At 47.6% G+C, this 19,679-nt stretch overlaps 1 protein-coding gene across 1 annotated transcript in view; it reads left to right on the forward strand.

Moving 5' to 3' along the window:
• alpk3a (alpha-kinase 3a) overlaps positions 1 to 19,679 on the forward strand; it is an 87,407-nt gene that overhangs the window by 56,024 nt on the left and 11,704 nt on the right. Inside the window, exons 7-13 of the mRNA XM_085972198.1 lie at positions 3,527 to 3,674; positions 7,878 to 8,005; positions 10,243 to 10,278; positions 10,385 to 10,659; positions 12,411 to 12,499; positions 12,598 to 12,815; positions 18,419 to 18,467. Coding sequence (XP_085828324.1) covers positions 3,527 to 3,674; positions 7,878 to 8,005; positions 10,243 to 10,278; positions 10,385 to 10,659; positions 12,411 to 12,499; positions 12,598 to 12,815; positions 18,419 to 18,467 — 943 coding nt within the window. The remainder of the gene's footprint in view (positions 1 to 3,526; positions 3,675 to 7,877; positions 8,006 to 10,242; positions 10,279 to 10,384; positions 10,660 to 12,410; positions 12,500 to 12,597; positions 12,816 to 18,418; positions 18,468 to 19,679) is intronic.

Below are 19,679 nucleotides of genomic sequence, written 5' to 3' on the forward strand. Positions count from 1 at the left end.
GGATATTTATTGTGTGTCACGGTTCACACTATTTATCACACTGCCACCTGAAGGTACTGGATTGGGCTTATACTCGCTGGAGTTTAGAAGAATGAGAGGGGATCTCATTGAAACTTACAAAATTCTAACAGGATTAGACAGACTAGATGCAGGAAGGATGTTCCCGATGGCCGGGGAGTCCAGAACCAGGGGTCACATTCTAAGGATAAGGGGTAAGCCATTTAGGACAGAGATGAGGAGGAATTTCTTCACCCAGAGAGTGGTGAACCTGTGGAATTCTCTACCACAGAAGGCAGTAGAAGCCAATTCATTAAATATATTCTCGTACCAGCAGGTTTCGAAACAGCTTCTACCCCCCAGGCCATAAGACTCATGAACGAATAATTTATTATTATTTATTACTGTTGTTTTATTTATTATTACTGTCTTTCTATTAGTATTTTATCATTGTTCCGGTATATTTATTCCAATGTTGGGAGGACTCGTAAAAATCAACATTTCGTTGTGCAGTACACACGTCTGCTGCATATATGACAAATAAAATTGAATTGAATTGAATGAGTATTATGTAAAAGTTGGGTTGTCCAAGATATTCGGTTAAAGCTGCTTTTTCAATGTGGTTTCATTCCCGTGGAGTTGCACTCCTGGTTTGCAGCTTTCCCTGTGCATATCGGGAATTCTGGCTCGGAGATCAGTGAGCCTAGCTGGATCTTCCATGAAGGGTTACGGGGAGCGGGCAGGGAATGTGGAGTTGAGGCTAAGATCAGACCAGCCGTGATCTTACTGAATGGCGGAGCAGACTCGAGGGGCCGAATGACCTACTCCTGCTCCTACGTCTTATGTTCTTGTATTATGGCTGGAAAAATCCTGCGTGGCCCGCTGATCTTTGCCCCCCAAACTCCTGACATACGCTCTTGGTGGGTGAAGCTTTGTGTCCGGTAATACAGAAAAAAAATGTATCCCTCGTGGTTTCTACTTTGATTGGGGGTCATTTTCATAGAAACATATAAACATAGAAGATAGGAGCAGGAGGAGGCCATTCGGCCCCTCGAGCCTGCTCCGCCATTCAATGAGATCATGGCTGATCATCCAAATTCAGTACCCGGTCCCTGCCTTCTCCCCATATCCCTTGATCCCTTTAGCCTTAAGAAATATATCTAACTCCTTCTTGAATATATTTAATGAATTGGCCTCAACTGCCTTCTATAGTAGAGAATTCCACAGGTTCACCACTCTCTGGGTGAAGAAATTCCTCCTCATCTCTGTCCTAAATGGCTTACCCCTTATCCTTAGACTGCGACCCCTGGTTCTGGACTCCCCCGCCATCGGGAACATCCTTCCTGCATCTAGTCTGTCTAGTCCTGTTAGAATTTTATAAGTTTCGATGAGATCCCCTTTCATTCTTCTAAACTCCAGCGAGTACAAGCCCAATCGACCCAATCTCTCCTCATACGTCATTTCTGCCATCCCAGGTATCAGCCTGGTGAATCTTCGCTGCACTCCTTCCACAGCAAGAACATCCATCTCACCAAGGCCCTGTTGAACAGATTGCCCGCCCGTTTCCCATCCCAGTGATCCTCCCCGCCATATTACCGCACAGGTAATAGTCCCCCCCCCCCCCCCACTGCTTTTTTGTGCAGGAATATTGTACATTGTCCTTCCAGCTCCAGGTATGAACCTCCTGTAGAATGTAGCAGCAGTGAGCTCGCAGGTTTCTCCAGTCTGACCCAGGTGACTTGTTCTAGGGTCTCCAGGAGAGCGTTACCAGACAAAATCTAACACCGAGTCATACCCTGATGCCAGCCAGGGTGTAAAAGGTCGCCCCGCTCAGGTGATTTCCTTCCCCCTATTATCTCCCTTCCCTGTGGAGAAACGGCTGGCCTCTGCCTCCAGGCCTTTGCGATGTAAGGAAATGAATTGAGCCCATCACCCCTGTGCTTGCCGACCGACATTTGCTCCCGGTCCAGCAGCGCATCAAATTTAAAATTCCCATCCTGGTGCTCAAATCCCTCCATGGCATTCTCCAGCCCTACAACCCTCCAAGAACTCTGCGTTCCTCCAATTCAGGCATCCACAATTTCCTTCGCTCCACCAGATGCCTTCAGCTGCCAAGGCCCTAAGCTCCGGAATCCCCTCGCTAAACCTCTCTACCTCCCTCTCCTCCTTTAAGACGTAAAACTGTCCTTATATCTCCTCGTATGACTCGGTGTTAGATTTTGTCCGGTAACGCTCTCCCGTGAAGCTCTTTGGGATGTTTTACTATATCGAAGGCACTATATAAATCCAAATTGTCGCTGCAACTAAATAGAATTTTCAGGATGGTGGGCGGCTTGTCTGGAAAGAGGGGGAGAGGGAGAGAAAAGAAAGAAAGAAAGAAAGAAAAAGACTTGCATTTCTATAGCGCCTTTCACGACCACCGGACATCTCAAAGCGCTTTACAGCCAATGAAGTACTTTTGAAGTGGAGTCACTGTTGTAATGAGAGATCAGCTTGTGTCATATTATGGGGTATAGAATTGTCACTGTCATGGAGAGGGAAGGGATCAGTGTCATTTTTATTGCATTAACATCGCACGCAAGTGCCACAGTGTCTTGGATGAAGGTTTTATGATCTCATTGCATTGCCCATTGACAAACAGAGTTGGAAAATTGAGCCAGTAATCCTGGCGTCTCTTAAAGTGTGTTCCATTTTTTGTAATAATCACTGCTAAACTGAATTGAAAAAGAAATAAAACTTAAACTTAATTTTAAACAAACTCATCTCGCTAGCTGGATTATATGAAAGGAATACACTGAGGAGAATAGAGAAAAAGTCAGTTTATCCCACGGGTGAGAGACTTTTTGTACGTCGTGACTTTGCCTCTTCCTTACTCTTCTCGTGTCAGCTGTGGCTCAGTGGGTAGCACACTCGCCTCTGAGTCAGAAGGTAGTGGATTTAAGTCCCACTCCAGGGACTTGAGCACAGGAAGCTAGGCTGATACTCCAGTGCGGTGCTGAGGGAGTGCTGCACTGTCGGAGGTGCTGTCTTTCAGATGAAACGTTAAACCAAGGCCCCATCTGCTCCCTCAGGTGGACGTAAAAGATCCCACGGCACTATTTCGAAGAAGCGCAGGGGAGTTATCTCTGGTGTCCTGGGCCAATATTTATCCCTCAACCAACATAACAAAAACAGATTATCTGGTCATTATCACATTGCTGTTTGTGGGAGCTTGCTGTGCGCAAATTGGCTGCCGCATTTCCCACATTACAACAGTGACTACACTTCAAAAAGTACTTCATTGGCTGTAAAGCGCTTTGAGATGTCCGGTGGTCGTGAATGGCGCTATATAAATGCAAGTCTTTCTTTCTCTTGTAATGAGGTAAGTTGGCCTGAATTAAAGCTGGTCTCTGGGAGCGATTTCAGGCAGGTCTGGGATGAGACCCAAACTGTTGGACCTGTTCTTCGATGGCCACCATTCACGGCTGCTTTTAGGACCTGTTTCTCGGTGCCATTTGTGACCAATCTTTTTATATTTTGCCGCCTGTAGCTCCTCAGGTGATTCGCAAGATTCGAGCAGAGCAGTTTTCAGATGCTTCTGGGAACCTGAAGCTTTGGTGCCAGTTCTTCAACGTGTTGAGCGACTCCACCATCACATGGCAGAAAGATGGACTTCACTTGTACAAGTTGAAACGAAGGTAACGATCACCAGCTTGTGCTACTTTCCTCCTAAAACCAGGGACCCAGTAATCGATGTTTTTGGTCATTTGTTCCAAATGGATAGATTCTTTACTGCAGTTTCATCTGGGTAATGCTCTAAGCATCCTATTAAAGTCATAGGGATTCTGATCTGGCGCTCAGCACATGTCCAGCATGGTGTGAAACCGCTGGGATTAGGGAGTTGCCAACACTCCAGGATTGTCCTGGAGTCTCCAGGAATTGAAGATTAATCTCCGGGACAACCTGGGAGACAAAACATAAGGGCATTAAAAAAAAATTCTTTCAACTCTTTTGTTTATTAGTTATATAAAGGTTGTTTGATAGTCAAGAACCATTCAATCGGGTTAACAAAGAGTCTGTTTGCTATCCAATTGGTGTGCGTACTCTGTTTAAATAGACTCTGTTTGTTGTTTGCTGAGTAAATAGACTTTGTTGTACGTCCTGATGGAAGAGCCACCCCGCCTCCAACTCATTGGCTGACACAATGGTGTCAATACTCACTTCGCTCATTTAAGTAATTGTTCCATTTAAATGAGACTTGCAGCCTCATCTCGCCCTCATTTCTGTTGCATTTGCTCCCAGGTCTAACAGACTGGGGAAACTCTGTTAACTCTTGCTGCTACCTCAAGCCATGCCCGCTTTGTACCTGCGCTTTAACAGGAGGCTACTCTTCTGCTTCAGAGGGAGCCACCGTCCTTCACCGCACCTCCTACAGCAGGACCTCCATAGACCCCTCGGAAAATGAGGGAGTCTTCCCAGCTGCGCTCATCGCACGCATTTGCGTCCAAAATAATGTGCGCACCTTGTCCTCGCATCAACAGCGGAGCTGCTGATGCCACCTTCTGGAAACATTAATGGTGCATTCAGACATTAGGGGAAAGGTTAGCTTCACATGTGAAGGAATAAACTACAGGAAACTCTTTATTATCCAGCACCAACGGGATCGGCGTGGTGCCGGTTTATCAAAAAGTCCGGATTACAGAGAGGTATAGTTAAAAGATATGAGAGCTCCGTACTCAGCAACAAATCCAGGCTTCCCTGTTGCTTAGCAACACGTGCAGGAACTCCGGCCACAGACCAAGCGTCCTTGTTGTTTAGCAACAAGTGCACGAACCCCGGTTACACAGCCACAGATCCAGGAACGGCCACTAATATGAAGTAAAACTTACCTGAACCTACTCCTGAATTTTGCCGGTTAACAGAGATTTCTGGTTATTTAGGTGCCGGTAAATCGAGAGTTTCCTGTATGTAACCTTTTTAGAAAAATACATTATCTTATGAAAGAATTCTGGCCTTGTTGAGATAAGACAGTTGTTGGCTCTGAATAAATAACCTTATTAAAACAGAAGAATGGGTGGCCTTGTTGGAACAGAACACTGGTCACCCCTGTATAAATGATCTTGATTAAACCTCTTAAAGATGACACATGAGGTAAGGGACATCCGCCCTTCACACCTATATGGTAAACTCCCAATAACTATTGCTGATGTGGCAGTAAGAATGGCAGAGGTCAGCAGAAAAATGAATAGTGATAATTAACTTGGAGCAACAGAAACATAGAAGATAGGAGCAGGAGTAGGCCATTCGGCCCCTCGAGCCTGCTCCGCCATTCAATGCAATCATGGCTGATCATCCAAATTCAGTACCCGGTCCCTGCTTTCTCCCCATATCCCTTGATCCCTTTAGCCTTAAGAAATATATCCAACTCCTTCTTGAATATATTTAATGAACTGGCCTCTACTGCCTTCTGTGGTAGAGAATTCCACAGGTTCACCACTCTCTGGGTGAAGAAATTCCTCCTCATTTCTGTCCTAAATGGCCTACCCCTTATCCTTAAACTGTGACCCCTGGTTCTGGACTCCCCGACCATCGGGAACATCCTTCCTGCATCTAGTCTGTCCAGTCCTGTCAGAATTTTATAAGTTTCAATGAGATCCCCTCTCATTCTTCTAAACTCCAGTGAGTACAAGCCCAATCGACCCAATCTCTCCTCATACGTCACTCCTGCCATCCCAGGTATCAGCCTGGTGAATCTTCGCTGAACTCCTTCCATGGCAAGAACATCCTTCCTCAGATAAGGCGACCAAAACTGCACACAACCTTATGGAATACAACTGAAAAAGGGTATAAATATTGAAGTCTCAAATGGGATATCAGACTTGCTTTAATCGGGCAAAAGCGATTCTTGACTACAGAGGCGGCTCTCTAGTCTTTCACTCTTTGTACCTCGGGAATCAAAGGTAATTTGATATTGATCGATATTCTGTATAGAATGTTTTAGGAACTGTTGTAGCGGTTCGTGTAGATCGCCACTAAATAAGAGAGTTTGACTTCGACGAACTATAAATAAGTTGTTTATTTACAGGAACAGGCTAATTACAGCAGGTAAGATAGCAGGTAAGATGGCTGACTGTAGGAGCACCGTGGTGTAGGTCTTCTCCCAGCGGGGACTCCACGAGGACTGAGTTCGCAGTCCTGTGGGGAGCGTGATGACGTCATCGCGTTTGTGTTGTGGCGTCATCACGTTGTTCGCGTTTCCCGCGCTTAGGGCGTCATGTGATGCGCGTCGTTGCGTCGCTGGCTGTTGAGGCCGAAGACGCTAGGCCGGGCTGTACCGGTGCTTGCCGCGGGAGCGGAAGATCGCATCGCTCCCGTCGGCTGGCTGTTGAGGCCGAAGACGCTAGGCCGGGCTGTGCCAGCGCACGCACATCACGTTGTACGTGACGTGACGTCAGCGCGCTAGGGCGCGTCTTAAAGGGGCAATGGCCCCAACAGGTAAGTTAAAAGGGCAACGGCCCCAAAAGGTAAGTTAAACATACAGTAAGGTAAGTTAAAGGGAATTATGTGTCTCAATGTAAGGGACAACCAGTGGTACCGCCACACTGTAATACTGTAGCGAAGTTAAGATTTAAAAGTAAGATTCTCTGTTAAAAAATAAGATAGTATTTGACATAAGAAAATTACTAGGCACTTGGTCTAAGTGTTAAACAAAGCTTTAATCAACTGTTTTACAACATGGAGGTCTAGTTGTGTCCTTCACTAGTTCCTGTTAAGAATGTCCTGCGCAAGCTGGGCCCGTGCCCGAGTATTTATACTCTCCCTGGACAGTGCCAGCCACAGGCCACTCAGTATTATTTCATAAGTCTTTCTTTCATGAATGACTGATTCATGTCAGTATTTTTTCTCTTTTTAGAACTGTTAACGTTGCAATTGACTGACTCACCGACTGTAAATTGCATGTCGGTTCTTTTAATCTCTATATATTTTTAGAATTGTCTCACAAGTCTTCTGTATCAATAACTCGCGAACCCAATCTCTGAACACTCTTTGGTGAAGAGGTATATTTCTGAGGGGAGATCTCCGAAACCTCATAATATGTGGGATGTTACAGTCTGGCTAAACTTATTAAAAGTGCTATCTGGAGGATGGTAACAATCTCGGGTTGCTCCTTTCCTTTAGGGAGAGATAGCCCGGACCTTTAGACCCAGTTAAGCGTCTTTAGGATTCGGCTACCTCAACCTTTAGATGAAAGTGAACATCTGAGAAATACGCCTGATCCGGGATAGCCACAAAGGGGCTAGGACTGGTAAATATCCTTTCACACACAGGTCAAGACTCCGAGCTGTTGACTCCAGCTCTTTGAATAAGACCTCGGTGAGTGACGGGGAGCTTGAAGCGTCTGTCCCACCGCCATCTCTAACTGTGCTGCAGGAAAATAGGCCAGCAGAGAAGAGAGCTGGAATGTTTCCCATTCGGGGGAAACGGTCTCTGAGGAAATGGTCCCTTGGCCCGAGGCATTTACAGGAAACTCTCGATTTACTGGCACCTAAATAACCCGAAATCTTTGTTAACCGGCAAAATGCAGGAGTAGGTTCAGGTAAGTTTTACTTCATATTAGTGGCCGTTCCTGGATCTGTGGCCGTGTAATCGGGGTTCTTGCGTCTGTTGCTAAGCAACAGGGATGCTTGGATCTTGTGGTCAGGGTTCCTGCACCTGTTGCTAAGCAACAGGGAAGCCTGGATTTGTTGCTGTGTATGGAGCTGTCATACCTTTTACTATACCACTCTGTAATCCGGACTTTTTGATAAACCGGCACCGCTGGTCCTGTTGGTGCCGGATAAAAAAGAGTTTCCTGTACTGCCAGTGCGGTCTAATCGTTTCCTTGTTGCGGTTTTTTTCAGCGCTGGCGATGAGAGTCAAGTGTCATTGGCAATTGTACAGGCCTCGGCGAAGGATTGTGGCGTTTACAGATGTTCCATGGAGAATGAATACGGTTCTGACGCCACTGATTTCCTCTTCAGCAGTGAAGGTAAGTGAAAATGTTCGGCCTCGTTACTGAACCGTCTGAAGTGGTGTACGGTGTTTTGGTAAGAGGGGAAGGCACTGCTGTATTTGGGAAGACTATAAGCAAGCTTAGTTATTTGAAAATGCCAGCTGTCAGAACTCTTTCCTGAAACTGCCACGTTGGGGACTGTGCCAAATATAAGCTGAGCAGTTGCAGTATGTGCTGCAGCAAGAATCTTTGAACATAAGAATGTAAGAAATAAGAGCAGGAGTCAGCCATTTGGCCCCTTGAGCCTGCTCCACTATTCAATAAGATCATGGCTGATCTTCTACCTCAACTCCACCTTCCCGCACTGTCCCCATATCCCTTGATTCCCTTACTATCCAAAAATCTATCGATCTCTGCCTTGAATATACTCAATGACTGAGCCTCCACAGCCCTCTGGGGTAGAGAATTCCAAAGATTCACTACCCTCCGAGTGAAGAAATTTCTCCTCATCTCAGTCCTGAATGGCCGACCCCTTATTCTGAGACTGTGACCCCTGGTTCTAGACTCCCCAGCCAGGGGAAACATCCTCCCTGCATCTACCCTGTCAAGCCCCTTCAGTCTGTCAATGTGGTTAATGCACATGTATTAATACCAGCAATACAGCAATACAAAAATATTGTCAAATTTTCATAAGGGAATTAGATTATATACTTGGAAAGGGAAAATTTGCTGGGCTATGATTCTACGATGACCATATTCTCTATCAGATGTGACAAAGTGCCTTATAAGACTTTTTGTCATTTGGGCACTGGCCGTTTAATGGACAATTGACCATTCGACAGGCTGATACACCACTGGAAGTAACAGCCACCAATCCTGTTTCTAGACTGGAAAGGCAGGTGTCACTATGCCAGTCCCAGAGATCAGAGATATTGGTAGATTAAGCGAATGGGCAAAACTGTGGCAAATGAATTTCAATATAGGCAAATGTAAGGTCATCCACTTTGGATCTAAAAAGGATAGAACAGGGTACTTTCTAAATGGTGAAAAGCTGAAAACAGTGGAGGTCCAAAGAGACTTGGGGGACCAGGTACATAGATCATTAAAATGTCATGAACAGGTACAGAAAATAATCAAAAAGGCTAATGGAATGCTGGCCTTTATATCTAGAGGACTAGCGTACAAGGGGGTAGAAGTTATGCTGCAGCTGTACAAAGCCCTGGTTAGACCACACCTGGAGCACTGGGAGCAGTTCTGGGCACCACACCTTAGGAAGGATATATTGGCCTTGGAGGGAGTGCAGCGTAGGTTTACCAGAATGATACCCGGACTCCAAGGGTTAAATTACGAGAGATTACAAACTAGGGTTGTATTCCCTAGAATTTAGAAGATTAAGGGGTGATTTGATCAAAGTTTTCAAGATGTTAAGGGGAACAGATCGGGTAGATAGAGAGAAACTATTTCTGCTAGTTGGGGATTTTAGGACTAGGGGGCATAGTCTAAAAATTAGAGCCAGACCTTCCAGGAGTGAAGTTAGGAAACACTTCTACACACAAAGGGTGGTAGAAGTTTGGAACTCTCTTCCGCAAACGGCAATTGATGCTAGATCAATTGTTAATTGTAAATCTTAAATTGAGTGATTTCTGTTAACGAAAGGTATTAAGGGATATGGGGCATAGGTGGGTTTCTGGAGTTAGGCTACAGATCAGCCATGATCTCATTGAATGGCAGAACAGGCTCAAGGGTCTCCTCCTGTTCCTATGTTTCCATTCCAGCCTCACCCCTTCAATTAGCTTGCTTGTGGTGGCTCGATGTTCCACCCCATACAATGGCCATCGGAAATTCAGCCGTGGCTCAGTGGGAGCGCTCTCGTCTCACAGTCAGAAGGTCATGCGTTCAAGTCTCACCCCAGAGATTTGAGCACAAAATCCAGTGCGGTAAAAGATCCCCTGGCACTATTCGAAGAAGAGCAGGGGAGTTCACCCCCGGTATCCTGGACCATATTTATCCATCAACCAACGCCACTAAAACAGATTATCTGGTTATTTATCTCATCGCTGTTTGTGGGAGCTTGCTGTGCGCAAATTGGCTGCCCCGTTTCCTACATTACAACAGTGACTACACTTCAAAAGTGGCTGTAAATCGATTTGGAACATCCCGAGATTGTGAAAGGCGCTATCAGTACAAGTCTGTATTCATTTTTTGTCACCTCTGTTCAAAATTTTGCGGTGTTATTTTGAATGAAAAGCTAACAGGTTTGTTTGTTGCCGCAGTGTTGTCTGGATTTATTTCAAGGGAAGAAATTGAAGGTAAGATACAACCCCCCATTCACCCCACTGACGTTTCATTAACTATCCTAGCTCTGTCATTGTTTATAATCCAGTGCGCCCGCGCCGCTTTGGTTCTGTGTTACAGTGGGCGAGGAGATCGAGATGATGCCCATGCTGATCACCAAAGGTCTAAGTGACGCCGGATTCTGGGGCAACAAACTCTTCGGCAGGATTATGACAAAGGATCTGCATTTTGGCGCTGGGTTTCGGCGCAAAGCTAGCCGGGTGAAGGTTATCTATGGATTAGAGCCGATATTTGAATCTGGTGCTGCTTGCATTATCAAAGTGCGGAACTGCATTTCTTACGGGACCAAAAGTGAACATTGCCTTATTGCAAGCAACCATGATATCACTATGCAGGTAAGGAGTGCTTCTGTCTAGAGATGGTTAATTAGATCAGAATGGATTCCATTGTGACTACCCGTGGAAACCATCGTTGCTCCCCCATCTCCCAATTTTCCTGATGTGATTAGCACTCACTGTTTAAGTAAAAATTACTTTTTAACAGTTCAACTGAAAAGCTGATATAAACAAGTGGATAATCTTCTTCTTAGGCAGTCCCTCGGAACCGAGGATGACTTGCTTCCACATTAAAAATGAGTTCTTAGGTGATTGATGAGTCCAATGCGGGACCTACAGTCTCTGTCACAGGTGGGGCAGACGGTGGTTGAAGGGACGGGTGGGTGGGGTGCTTGGGTTGACGTGCGCTCCTTGCGCTGCCTGCGCTTGGCTTCCGCTTGCTCCCGGCGAAGAGACTCGAGGTGTTCGGCACCTTCCCGGATGCTTCTCCTCCATTTTGTGCGGTCTTGGGCCAGGGATTCCCAGGTGTTGGTGGGGATGTTGCACTTTTTTAAGGAGCCTTTGAGGGTGTCCTTGAAGCGTTTCCTCTGCCCACCTGGGGCTCTCTTGCCGTGTCGGAGCTCCGGGTAGCGCGCTGGTTTTGGGAATCTCGTGGATAATACTTGATAAGTAGATAATACCTGAATTTTAAAAGCGTCGGGCTAATTGGTACTCGCTCATCAAAATGGGACCTACTGTTGGTAGGGGAACTTTATTTAAAGGGTTGACGGTGGATAGGCAATGGTAGGCATCTCTCCTCACTCTCGCCCACCATCAGTGACTCCCCAAGACAGTCTTTCCCTATTCACACTATCAAAATAATTCAGAACTATAAAAAAAACTCTATTAAATCTCTTCTTGGCCTTCTCTGCTACAGCGTAAATAGTTCCAGTATCTCGAGCCCCTCCTGTTTCCTACCCCTGGCACCATCCTGGTCAATCTATGCTATAAGACTTTAATGGCCCATATCTTCCGATCGCTGCTATCTGGAAAAATCTACGCCCTTACCTGAGGACTCCCGGGGCGCACACGCTTCCGCTCCTGGGCCTCTCCAAACTGCCGGTGCGCGGGGCCCACGTATCCCAGAGGCGCAGGCGGTTCGCAGCGTCCCTGGGATCACATGGGCCATGGGGAGCCAATCACAGAAGGGAATCTCCCTTCATACACTTGACAGGAAGACCTGTCAAATATATGAATGGAGATCGCCCCAAAATACAGTAAAACTTTAAATACATTTTTTTTTTAAATCACATTTTTAAAATGACTTGAAATTACAATAAATTAAATATTTTAAACAAAAATCTAAATTTTTGTAAAAAATAATTAGTTTTTTACGGGGCTAAAAATAAACTTACCTTTTTTTAAAGTATTTTTAAATGATAAATCCGTGAATTTTTTTAAATTTTTAATCTTTTTCAACTCTTCTGGTAAAAGCAGACCTTACGCAGGCTTTTACCAGGTGTAAGAATTGTAAGGGTTTTCTGCGGGCGGAGGGTCTCCAGAAAGCGGAACTCTCTGCCCGCAGAGGCCCTTCTCCAGGGCAGGCGTCCGATCTGTCGAGAGCATTCTTGACAGATCGGAAATACCGGTTTTCGGCACATGCGCGGTGCATGCCTAAAACCGGCATTTCCGACATCCCTACGGGTGGGTGCACAGCGCGTACCCACCCGCAGGGATCGGAATATCCGGCCCAATGTCTTTACTATGGCGGTGATGATGATGACATTTTGAATCTATCTGTGAGGGGACTAACTTTATTAAAAAATTTACAGGAATGTAAGCTTCAAAACACAGCGAGAGAATACAGCAAAATATTTACAGCTGAGACTCGGGTGATTGAAGCCTTTGGCCCAGTACCAGAGTAAGTGTTTCGATGTACAATTAATTCTATTATTTGTATATCTTTATTTTCAAAAGATTGCCAGCCATTTGTTGCTTACTTGGAGTTTGCGTTTCCAGGGTAATTCCATTGCACTTGCTCTATCGCCCGGCCAACAATATCCCTTATGCAACTATAGAGAAAGATTTGAATGGACAATTCATGATGTATTCTATGGAAGACAGGAGCAAGAATCCGACAGAGAAAAGTGGCTCTGAAGCTGAACTGAAGTGCCACACCTTTCAACACTGGATTCACCAATGGACAAATGGCAATTTGCTAATTACTGACTTACAAGGTAGGATTAAACTTGCACCGTGCAGAACAGATTGGATTGCTCACAAAGTACCCCCTGCCAGGCAACCTGTACTTGACAGGCCTGCGATTACAGATCAATCACTGACTCCCCTGAAATATAAAGCTACGTGAAATAGACGCCTTGGGGGAGAAATTTGGTATCGCCCTGTTTGGGGTGCTATTATCGGCCGGGCGTAAAGTTTAGTGCCCCGTGATAATTATCGCCTCCGACTGCAAACTTGGCCTCTATTGCCCCTGGAGATGATTGGAGCGCTAAATCAGGCGCTACACACCTCTCTTAAGGCGCTAACGCCAAGGAGCGAGGCGCTACCTCAGAACGCTGGTGAAGCTCAGGCGATGTCAGTTACCATGGAAACCAGACACACTGGCGCCGGCCAGTTCTTAAAGGAGAGGGGCCATCTTGCTGGCCAGCCACACCCTGCTCATTGCAGCCTTGAATCTCAGCCTGGAGAGACCTCTAAAGCAGTTGTGTTGGAAGCACTAATGGATAGGCCCAGGGAAAGAGCTCGGCGCTTAGGAACCTCAAAAGTGGTGCTGAGGGCCAAAACTCCTTAGGACAGCGTTAAAACCAAAAATACTGCCGACAAGAAAAGGCAGGAAGCACCCCGCCTTTAAATAGCGCTCCCCCAGCCCCTTCCCTACTGCAAAACGTTCCCCTCTACCTGTCGTTCCTGACGGCAGGCAGAAAGGCAGGGGGCTCGACTCAATAACCGGTCCGGGGCATTGCACGCTCGACTGACATCACGATCTGTGGGCACAGGAGATCGTGGCGGTAGCATTTAGCGCCGCCGCAAAATGTCTGGTCAATGGGCGCTAATGGGAGGCGCTAAACAACCGAATTTTTCCCCCCTTGACTGTAGAGCATTGTAAATACCGACCAATCTTTAGGGAAATGTAAGTACAAGACCAGAGCTCACACTCCCTTACTGTAAATTCAAACTAATTTACATGCCGTCTACTATGCAGCAATATAAATACAGCCCCGTCATTCTTTTATCCGTACTATACAACAGTGAAAACACATAGGCCTAGAAATTCGGTGGCACCCCGTTTGGGGCGCCAAGCTCACCTGGCGCCGGGAGCGCCAGCCCGATATTCAATTTGAGCGCCCCAAGAGGGACGCGGGGCGCTGCTCGAGGTGCCCCGCGTCCCTCTTGGGGCGCTGAAACTGAATATCGCAGCGCAACGTGCCACAGCGCCACACGCTGCGGCACGGCGCACTGCGGTACTGCAGGCCTTCCTCCCCTTCTTAAGGGGGAGGGGCCTGCACCAGCGCGATCACCGATCGCGAGTGCTGGCAAAAGAGCCCGGCACCGAGGAGAAGTGCCGGGCTCTTGGGACACAGCCGGCACTGTCCGGGGGGGGGTATCAGGAGGCCGGGGTTGGCGGCACGATGAGGTGCTAGCAGGTGGCCACCGAAAAAAATGGCCGCCCCGCACCTCCACCTTAATTTGCGCCACTACCGCCACAGGTAGGCCCCATGAACCGGTCGCGATTTGCGACCGGTGCTGCGGGGGGGGGGCACGACCCAATATCGCGTTCGGGGTGGTAGCGGGCCGCTGCGCGCACCGATGACGTCATCGGTGGCGGCGCAGCGCAACAGGCTAACGCCACCATTAGTGCCCTGCTAAATTTTGCAGGAGGCGTGGCCAGTGGCGCTAAAGCCACTAAGTGCCCTCTCTAGGCGCTAACTGGTGGCGCAGCCCACTGAATTTCTAGGCCATAGTCATCACTGGTATCTGTTTTACAACAATGTAAACATGGAGTAATCAATGAGACAGCCTGTACTGTAGAATAATGCTAATACATCACTGATCCATAGCACTTCTACTGAACAGCAGTTTAAATACAGAGGGGGAAACATTTGGTTGATTTGCACTTCCCATTAGTGCCCTGGGCGTGGCACTGCCAACGCCTCCCGTGAAATTCAGCGGGAGGTTAGCGGCGGTGGTAACCGGTAGCGCCCGCTCGCGCCCTGGCTGCGATCTTCGGGAGCGCCCCCTGACTTACCGTCAGATGCTATGTCCGACGGGGTCGGGGGGGGCCTACCTGCGGCCGGGACAGCGCTAATTAAAGACGAGGTGCGGGGCGGCCATTTTTGTTGCTGGCCGCCTGCCGGCATCTGCCTGCGCTCCCGTCCCCGGCCTCCTGACCCGCACCCCCCCCAACCCTGCGGAGTGCCGGCTGTGCTCCATGAGCCCGGCACTTCTCTTGAGTGCCGGGCTCTTTTGCCAGCACTCCCGCTCCCCAGGGGCCCAGCTGCGCAAGGCCCCTCCCTTTTAAGAAGGGAAGGAAGGCCTGCAATTCCGCAATATTCCATCGCAGCATCCCAAGAGGGAGGCAGGGTGCTTCTAGTAGCTCCCCGCTTCCCTCTTGGGGCGCTACCACAGAATTTCCGTCGCGGGGGTGCTAATTAGCGCCCCGCGAAGTTAGCGCCCCAAAGTTAGCCCAGACACTCTAATGGCCTGCCCTTTTACTGGACACCGATGAAAATGTACCTGCCATGACTGATCGCGAGTATAGATCTCTCGAGATAAAACGGAGGAGTGCGAGATTGTGGCCAGGAGTTAAGAATGGCCCTGGTGGGTTGTCTTGTTGCCTAGTGTACGCAAAGCTCTCACTCACACCGCAATATGGTGGGAATTACTGCTCGAGATTGGCTGCTTGACAATTTTATTGAGAAAGCGTGGAGCAAAAGAACATTTAGTGAGAGTGGCCAGCGTATTTTGGCGTGTAAACTGCACACCAGCGATCCTGGAAGTAGACCAGGCTGTAAAGGATATTCCCGGGTATCCAGTGCACTATGATTGGGGCAATTTCAGTGATGTATCCCATGCAGTCTTGTTAAATTATTGTTAATGGACACGTGCCAATCTGTGCAGTGGCACAGTGTTAAAAACATGCAGGCACAGTATCCTATTTGCTTGTATCTCTTAAGAATTTGTCAAATACAATTTCAAATTTCTGGGACATGCTTCCATCCATCTGATTTCTCTGCCCGCCTATCGATTTAATTTCTTGCCTGGTACAGTTGCTGTGTATGCGTGCACTCATTCATCTGAGAAAAATGGTGGTTGAAAGGGTCTAATGTGCCTCAGATCCTTGAACATCTAGTCGCAGTGGGTACATGTTATTTGATGTTTTATTGAGTCCACTACATCCCATTTCCCATGTTGTCTACTGGCTGTGTGTTTAGCCACATTCCTTGCTATCTAGTATCTAAGTGCCCCAAGTTTTGTATCTTTACATCTGTCCAAGGTCAGTGGCAATCTAGGTGTCTATGGGAGCATCTATGCAGACTATTGGTTACTTGTTCCTTTATCTTAGTGGCAATTCTATGTTGCTGTGTCTGAACCTCCTCACAGCGTGGTGTCCATGTGTTACCATGTCTGATCTCTTTGACAGTGTGGTGTCTGTGTTCTGGTGCCTGAGATCCCTCACAGTGTAGTGTCTGTATTACTGTGCCTGGGATCCCTGCAGTCTGGTGACTGTGTGTGTTTCTCTGTTGGAGTTGCCATGTGTTCTTCTGGTAGTAATATGTGAGAATTCTCTGGTGGCTGATCAGGCCCGGGCTCAGGAACCGGTAGAACAGAATGGTTGAATACAAACACTGAACTTTTGAATGTTCCATTTACAGACGCTAAACTGACTCTCTCAGTGCCTCGCTGCCAAAGTAAACAGTGTTCAGTGTTTGTACGCTACTATTTACACAGTGCATTGGCTCCAGCCTCTTGCACAGTATTCCAGAAGATTGAGCGGTACACAGCGTTAAGATTATCGGCGAAGAACCAGAGGAGATTTTTTTTCATGCAACAAGTTGTTATGATCTGGAACACACTGCCCTAAAGGATGGTGGGAGCAGATTCAACAGTAACTTTCACAAGGGAATTGGATACATACCTGAAAAGGAAAATATATGCAGGGCTATGGGGAAGTGGGACTACTTGGAGAGCTCTTTCAAAGGGCAGGCACAGGCATGATGGGCTGAATGGCCTCCTCCTGTGCTGTATGTTCCTGTGATTTCTGACGAGCTTCTGGCGATACGGATCTCCATTCAATTTCCCAACTCTTGCTTGTCCACTCTGCGTCGGCAGGAGCAATGCTGTCAGCTGAAAAATCTACCCTGATAAAGCCTATCCCTGGTGTCTAGGGGGAAAGCAGCAACATTGAGCCTCCGTGCTGCTGTGTGCGTTTTTTCTGCACTTTGGGAAGGCCAACTCTCCAATGGCTGTACGCTGCTGAAAGTGGTGCATTGGGGCTGAAATTCCTCAAAGTGGGTTCTGCTGAGTCTCTGCCATTCTGTAGCTGCCTTATAGGAGCCAAAACCTCCACCTGTCCCTTAGAAGGTAAATGATGGTCATGGGAGGTGCCTGCTGTACATGGGCCATGTACAGCAGGCACCTCAAAGCACTGGCGAGGTACCACCAATGCTGCCTCCGCAAGATCCTGCAAATCCATTGGCAGGATAGGCGCACCAACGTCCGTGTTCTCGCTCAGGCCAACATCCCCAGCATCGAAGCTTTGACCACGCTCGATCAGCTCCGATGGACGGGCCACATCGTCCGCATGCACGATACGAGATTCCCAAAACAAGCGCTCTACTGAGCTCTGACATGGCAAGAGAGCCCCAGGCGGGCAGAGGAAATGCTTCAAGGACACCCTCAAAGCCTCCTTGAAAAAGTGCAACAGCCCCACCGACACCTGGGAATCCCTGGCCCAAGACCGCACAAAGTGGAGGAGAAGCATCCAGGAAGGCACCGAACACCTCGAGTCTCTTCGCCGGGAGCAAGCGGAAGCCGAGCGCAAACAGCAGAAGGAGCGCACGTCAACCCAAGCACCCCACCCATCTGCCCCTTCAACCACCATCTGCCCCACCTGTGACAGAGACTGTAGGTCCCACATTGGACTCATCAGTCACCTGAGAACTCATTTTTAGTGTGGAAGCAAGTCATCCTCGGTTCCGAGGGACTGCCTAAGACGAAGAAATGATGGTCATGGGTTGGAGCCAGGGGTCGGGGACTCCCTAAGCCGGGAGTTCCTGCTCCTCAGGCTTTAATGAGACTGGAGTATTGATGGTTGGTACGCCAATAGTAGAGATGTACTGGCCTCCACAGGGGCACGTGGTGCTCCCACTTGTCCCCCTCAAACAGGCTGGACCCCCTCCAGAGTTTAAATGTTCTTCAAAACAACTTTCCCACATCAGTCCTCTTGTTGAAGGGGTTGATGGGACCATGACTGTGGTTGTTGGTACAGTGGGGCGTGGGTGGGCAACCAACCAATGGGAGACGCACCCATTGTGATGCTGTGCCCACCTGACTCACATAAATGAGATGCCCTCCCACTGACTCTCCAAACTCTGGGAGGGTCAGCCCCAGTGTTTCCCCCTAATTTTTGTTTTTGTCTGCACGGCCCCTTTAAGGGCTGCACGGGAACCGGCAAACCGCTTAGAGGGAGCGTTGGAGGGCGTGATCCCAGGGTAATCACCTGGTTCGTGTCCCAGGGAAATTAGAGGGTCTATTTCTTTAAAAAGAACGCGGCAGTTCAGTAAACCATTCTGATTTCTGTCTGTGCTTACCTCTACAGGAGTGGGACTGAAGATCACAGATGTGCAGATCGCAACGAATTCCAAAGGGTAGGTCAAGGTTGTGATTCATCCAGTTTAAACTTAGTCATAATAGAACTCCTCTCTTTCAACTCTGGAAGCTCAATTTGAATCCAGTCCAGATGAAAAAAAAGTCTCATCTCTGTCATATGTAACAACAACAAGACTTACACTTACATAGTGCCTTTAAGGTAGTAAAACGTTAAAGGTGCTTCAAACAAAATTTGACACTGAGCCACATAAGGAGATATTAAGACAGGTGAATCAAAAGCTTGGTCAAAGAGTATCTTTTTAAGAGCATCTTGAAGGAGGAGAGAGAGGTGGAGAGGTTCAGGGAGGGAATTCCAGAGCTTAGGGCCCAGGCAGTTGACCGCATGGCCGGCAATGGTGGCGCGATTGGAATCGGGGATGCTCAAGAGGCCAGAATTAGAGAGGCGCAGAGACCTCGGAGGCTTGTAGGGCTGGAGGAAGTTACAGAGATAGGGAGGGACGAGGCCATAGAGGGATTTGAAAACAAGGAGGAGAACTTTAAAATTGAAGTAAATGTAATGTAAGTGAAATATCTTTGGCTAATCGCAACCCATTGCTTTGTGGCATGAATCCATAGCACAAAACTGACTAATCGACCCAAATTGGCACTTAAAATTGGCAAGAGATGAAAAAGAAAAACAGAAAGTTCTGGAAATGCACAGGAGTTTCATTGGCATCTGAAAGCGAAAGATTGGTCAGTGTTCTGTGGCATGATCCGTCATTCTAACAGCTCTGACATAGAGACGCATCCAAAATATTAACCCACCTTCTCTTTACTGCATAACTCTAGCATTTTCTGTTTCCATTTGATTTCGGCAAATTAATTCAGTGAGGCTACGTAGAACGACTGGCGTGGGAAATGGCAAGATTCACACTGGTGCAGTAGCAGACAGTCTTCTGAAGAAGGCAGGTTGTTCGGGAAGAGTAGAAGGAGCTTCACCCTGCCCCTGACCTGCCAGTGCTTGATGCTAACACTACAAAAGCATTGACTTCCATCAGCTTGATGAACAGAAGCGTTCACAGATTTAAGCAAATTATAATTCATACGTCAAAATATTAATGGCAGAATGCACACGATAAAGTTAGGCCTGTTGATTATGTAGAATTACATAGGATGTACAGCACAGAAACAGGCCACTCGGCCCAACTGGTCCTTGCCGGTGTTTATGCTCGACACAGGCCTCCCCCATCCCTCTTCATCTCACCCCCATC

Source organism: Somniosus microcephalus, chromosome 32 (genome assembly GCF_052327205.1).
Source record: "Somniosus microcephalus isolate GS21.2 chromosome 32, FLI_Smic_1.0, whole genome shotgun sequence".
Lineage (NCBI taxonomy): Eukaryota > Metazoa > Chordata > Chondrichthyes > Squaliformes > Somniosidae > Somniosus > Somniosus microcephalus.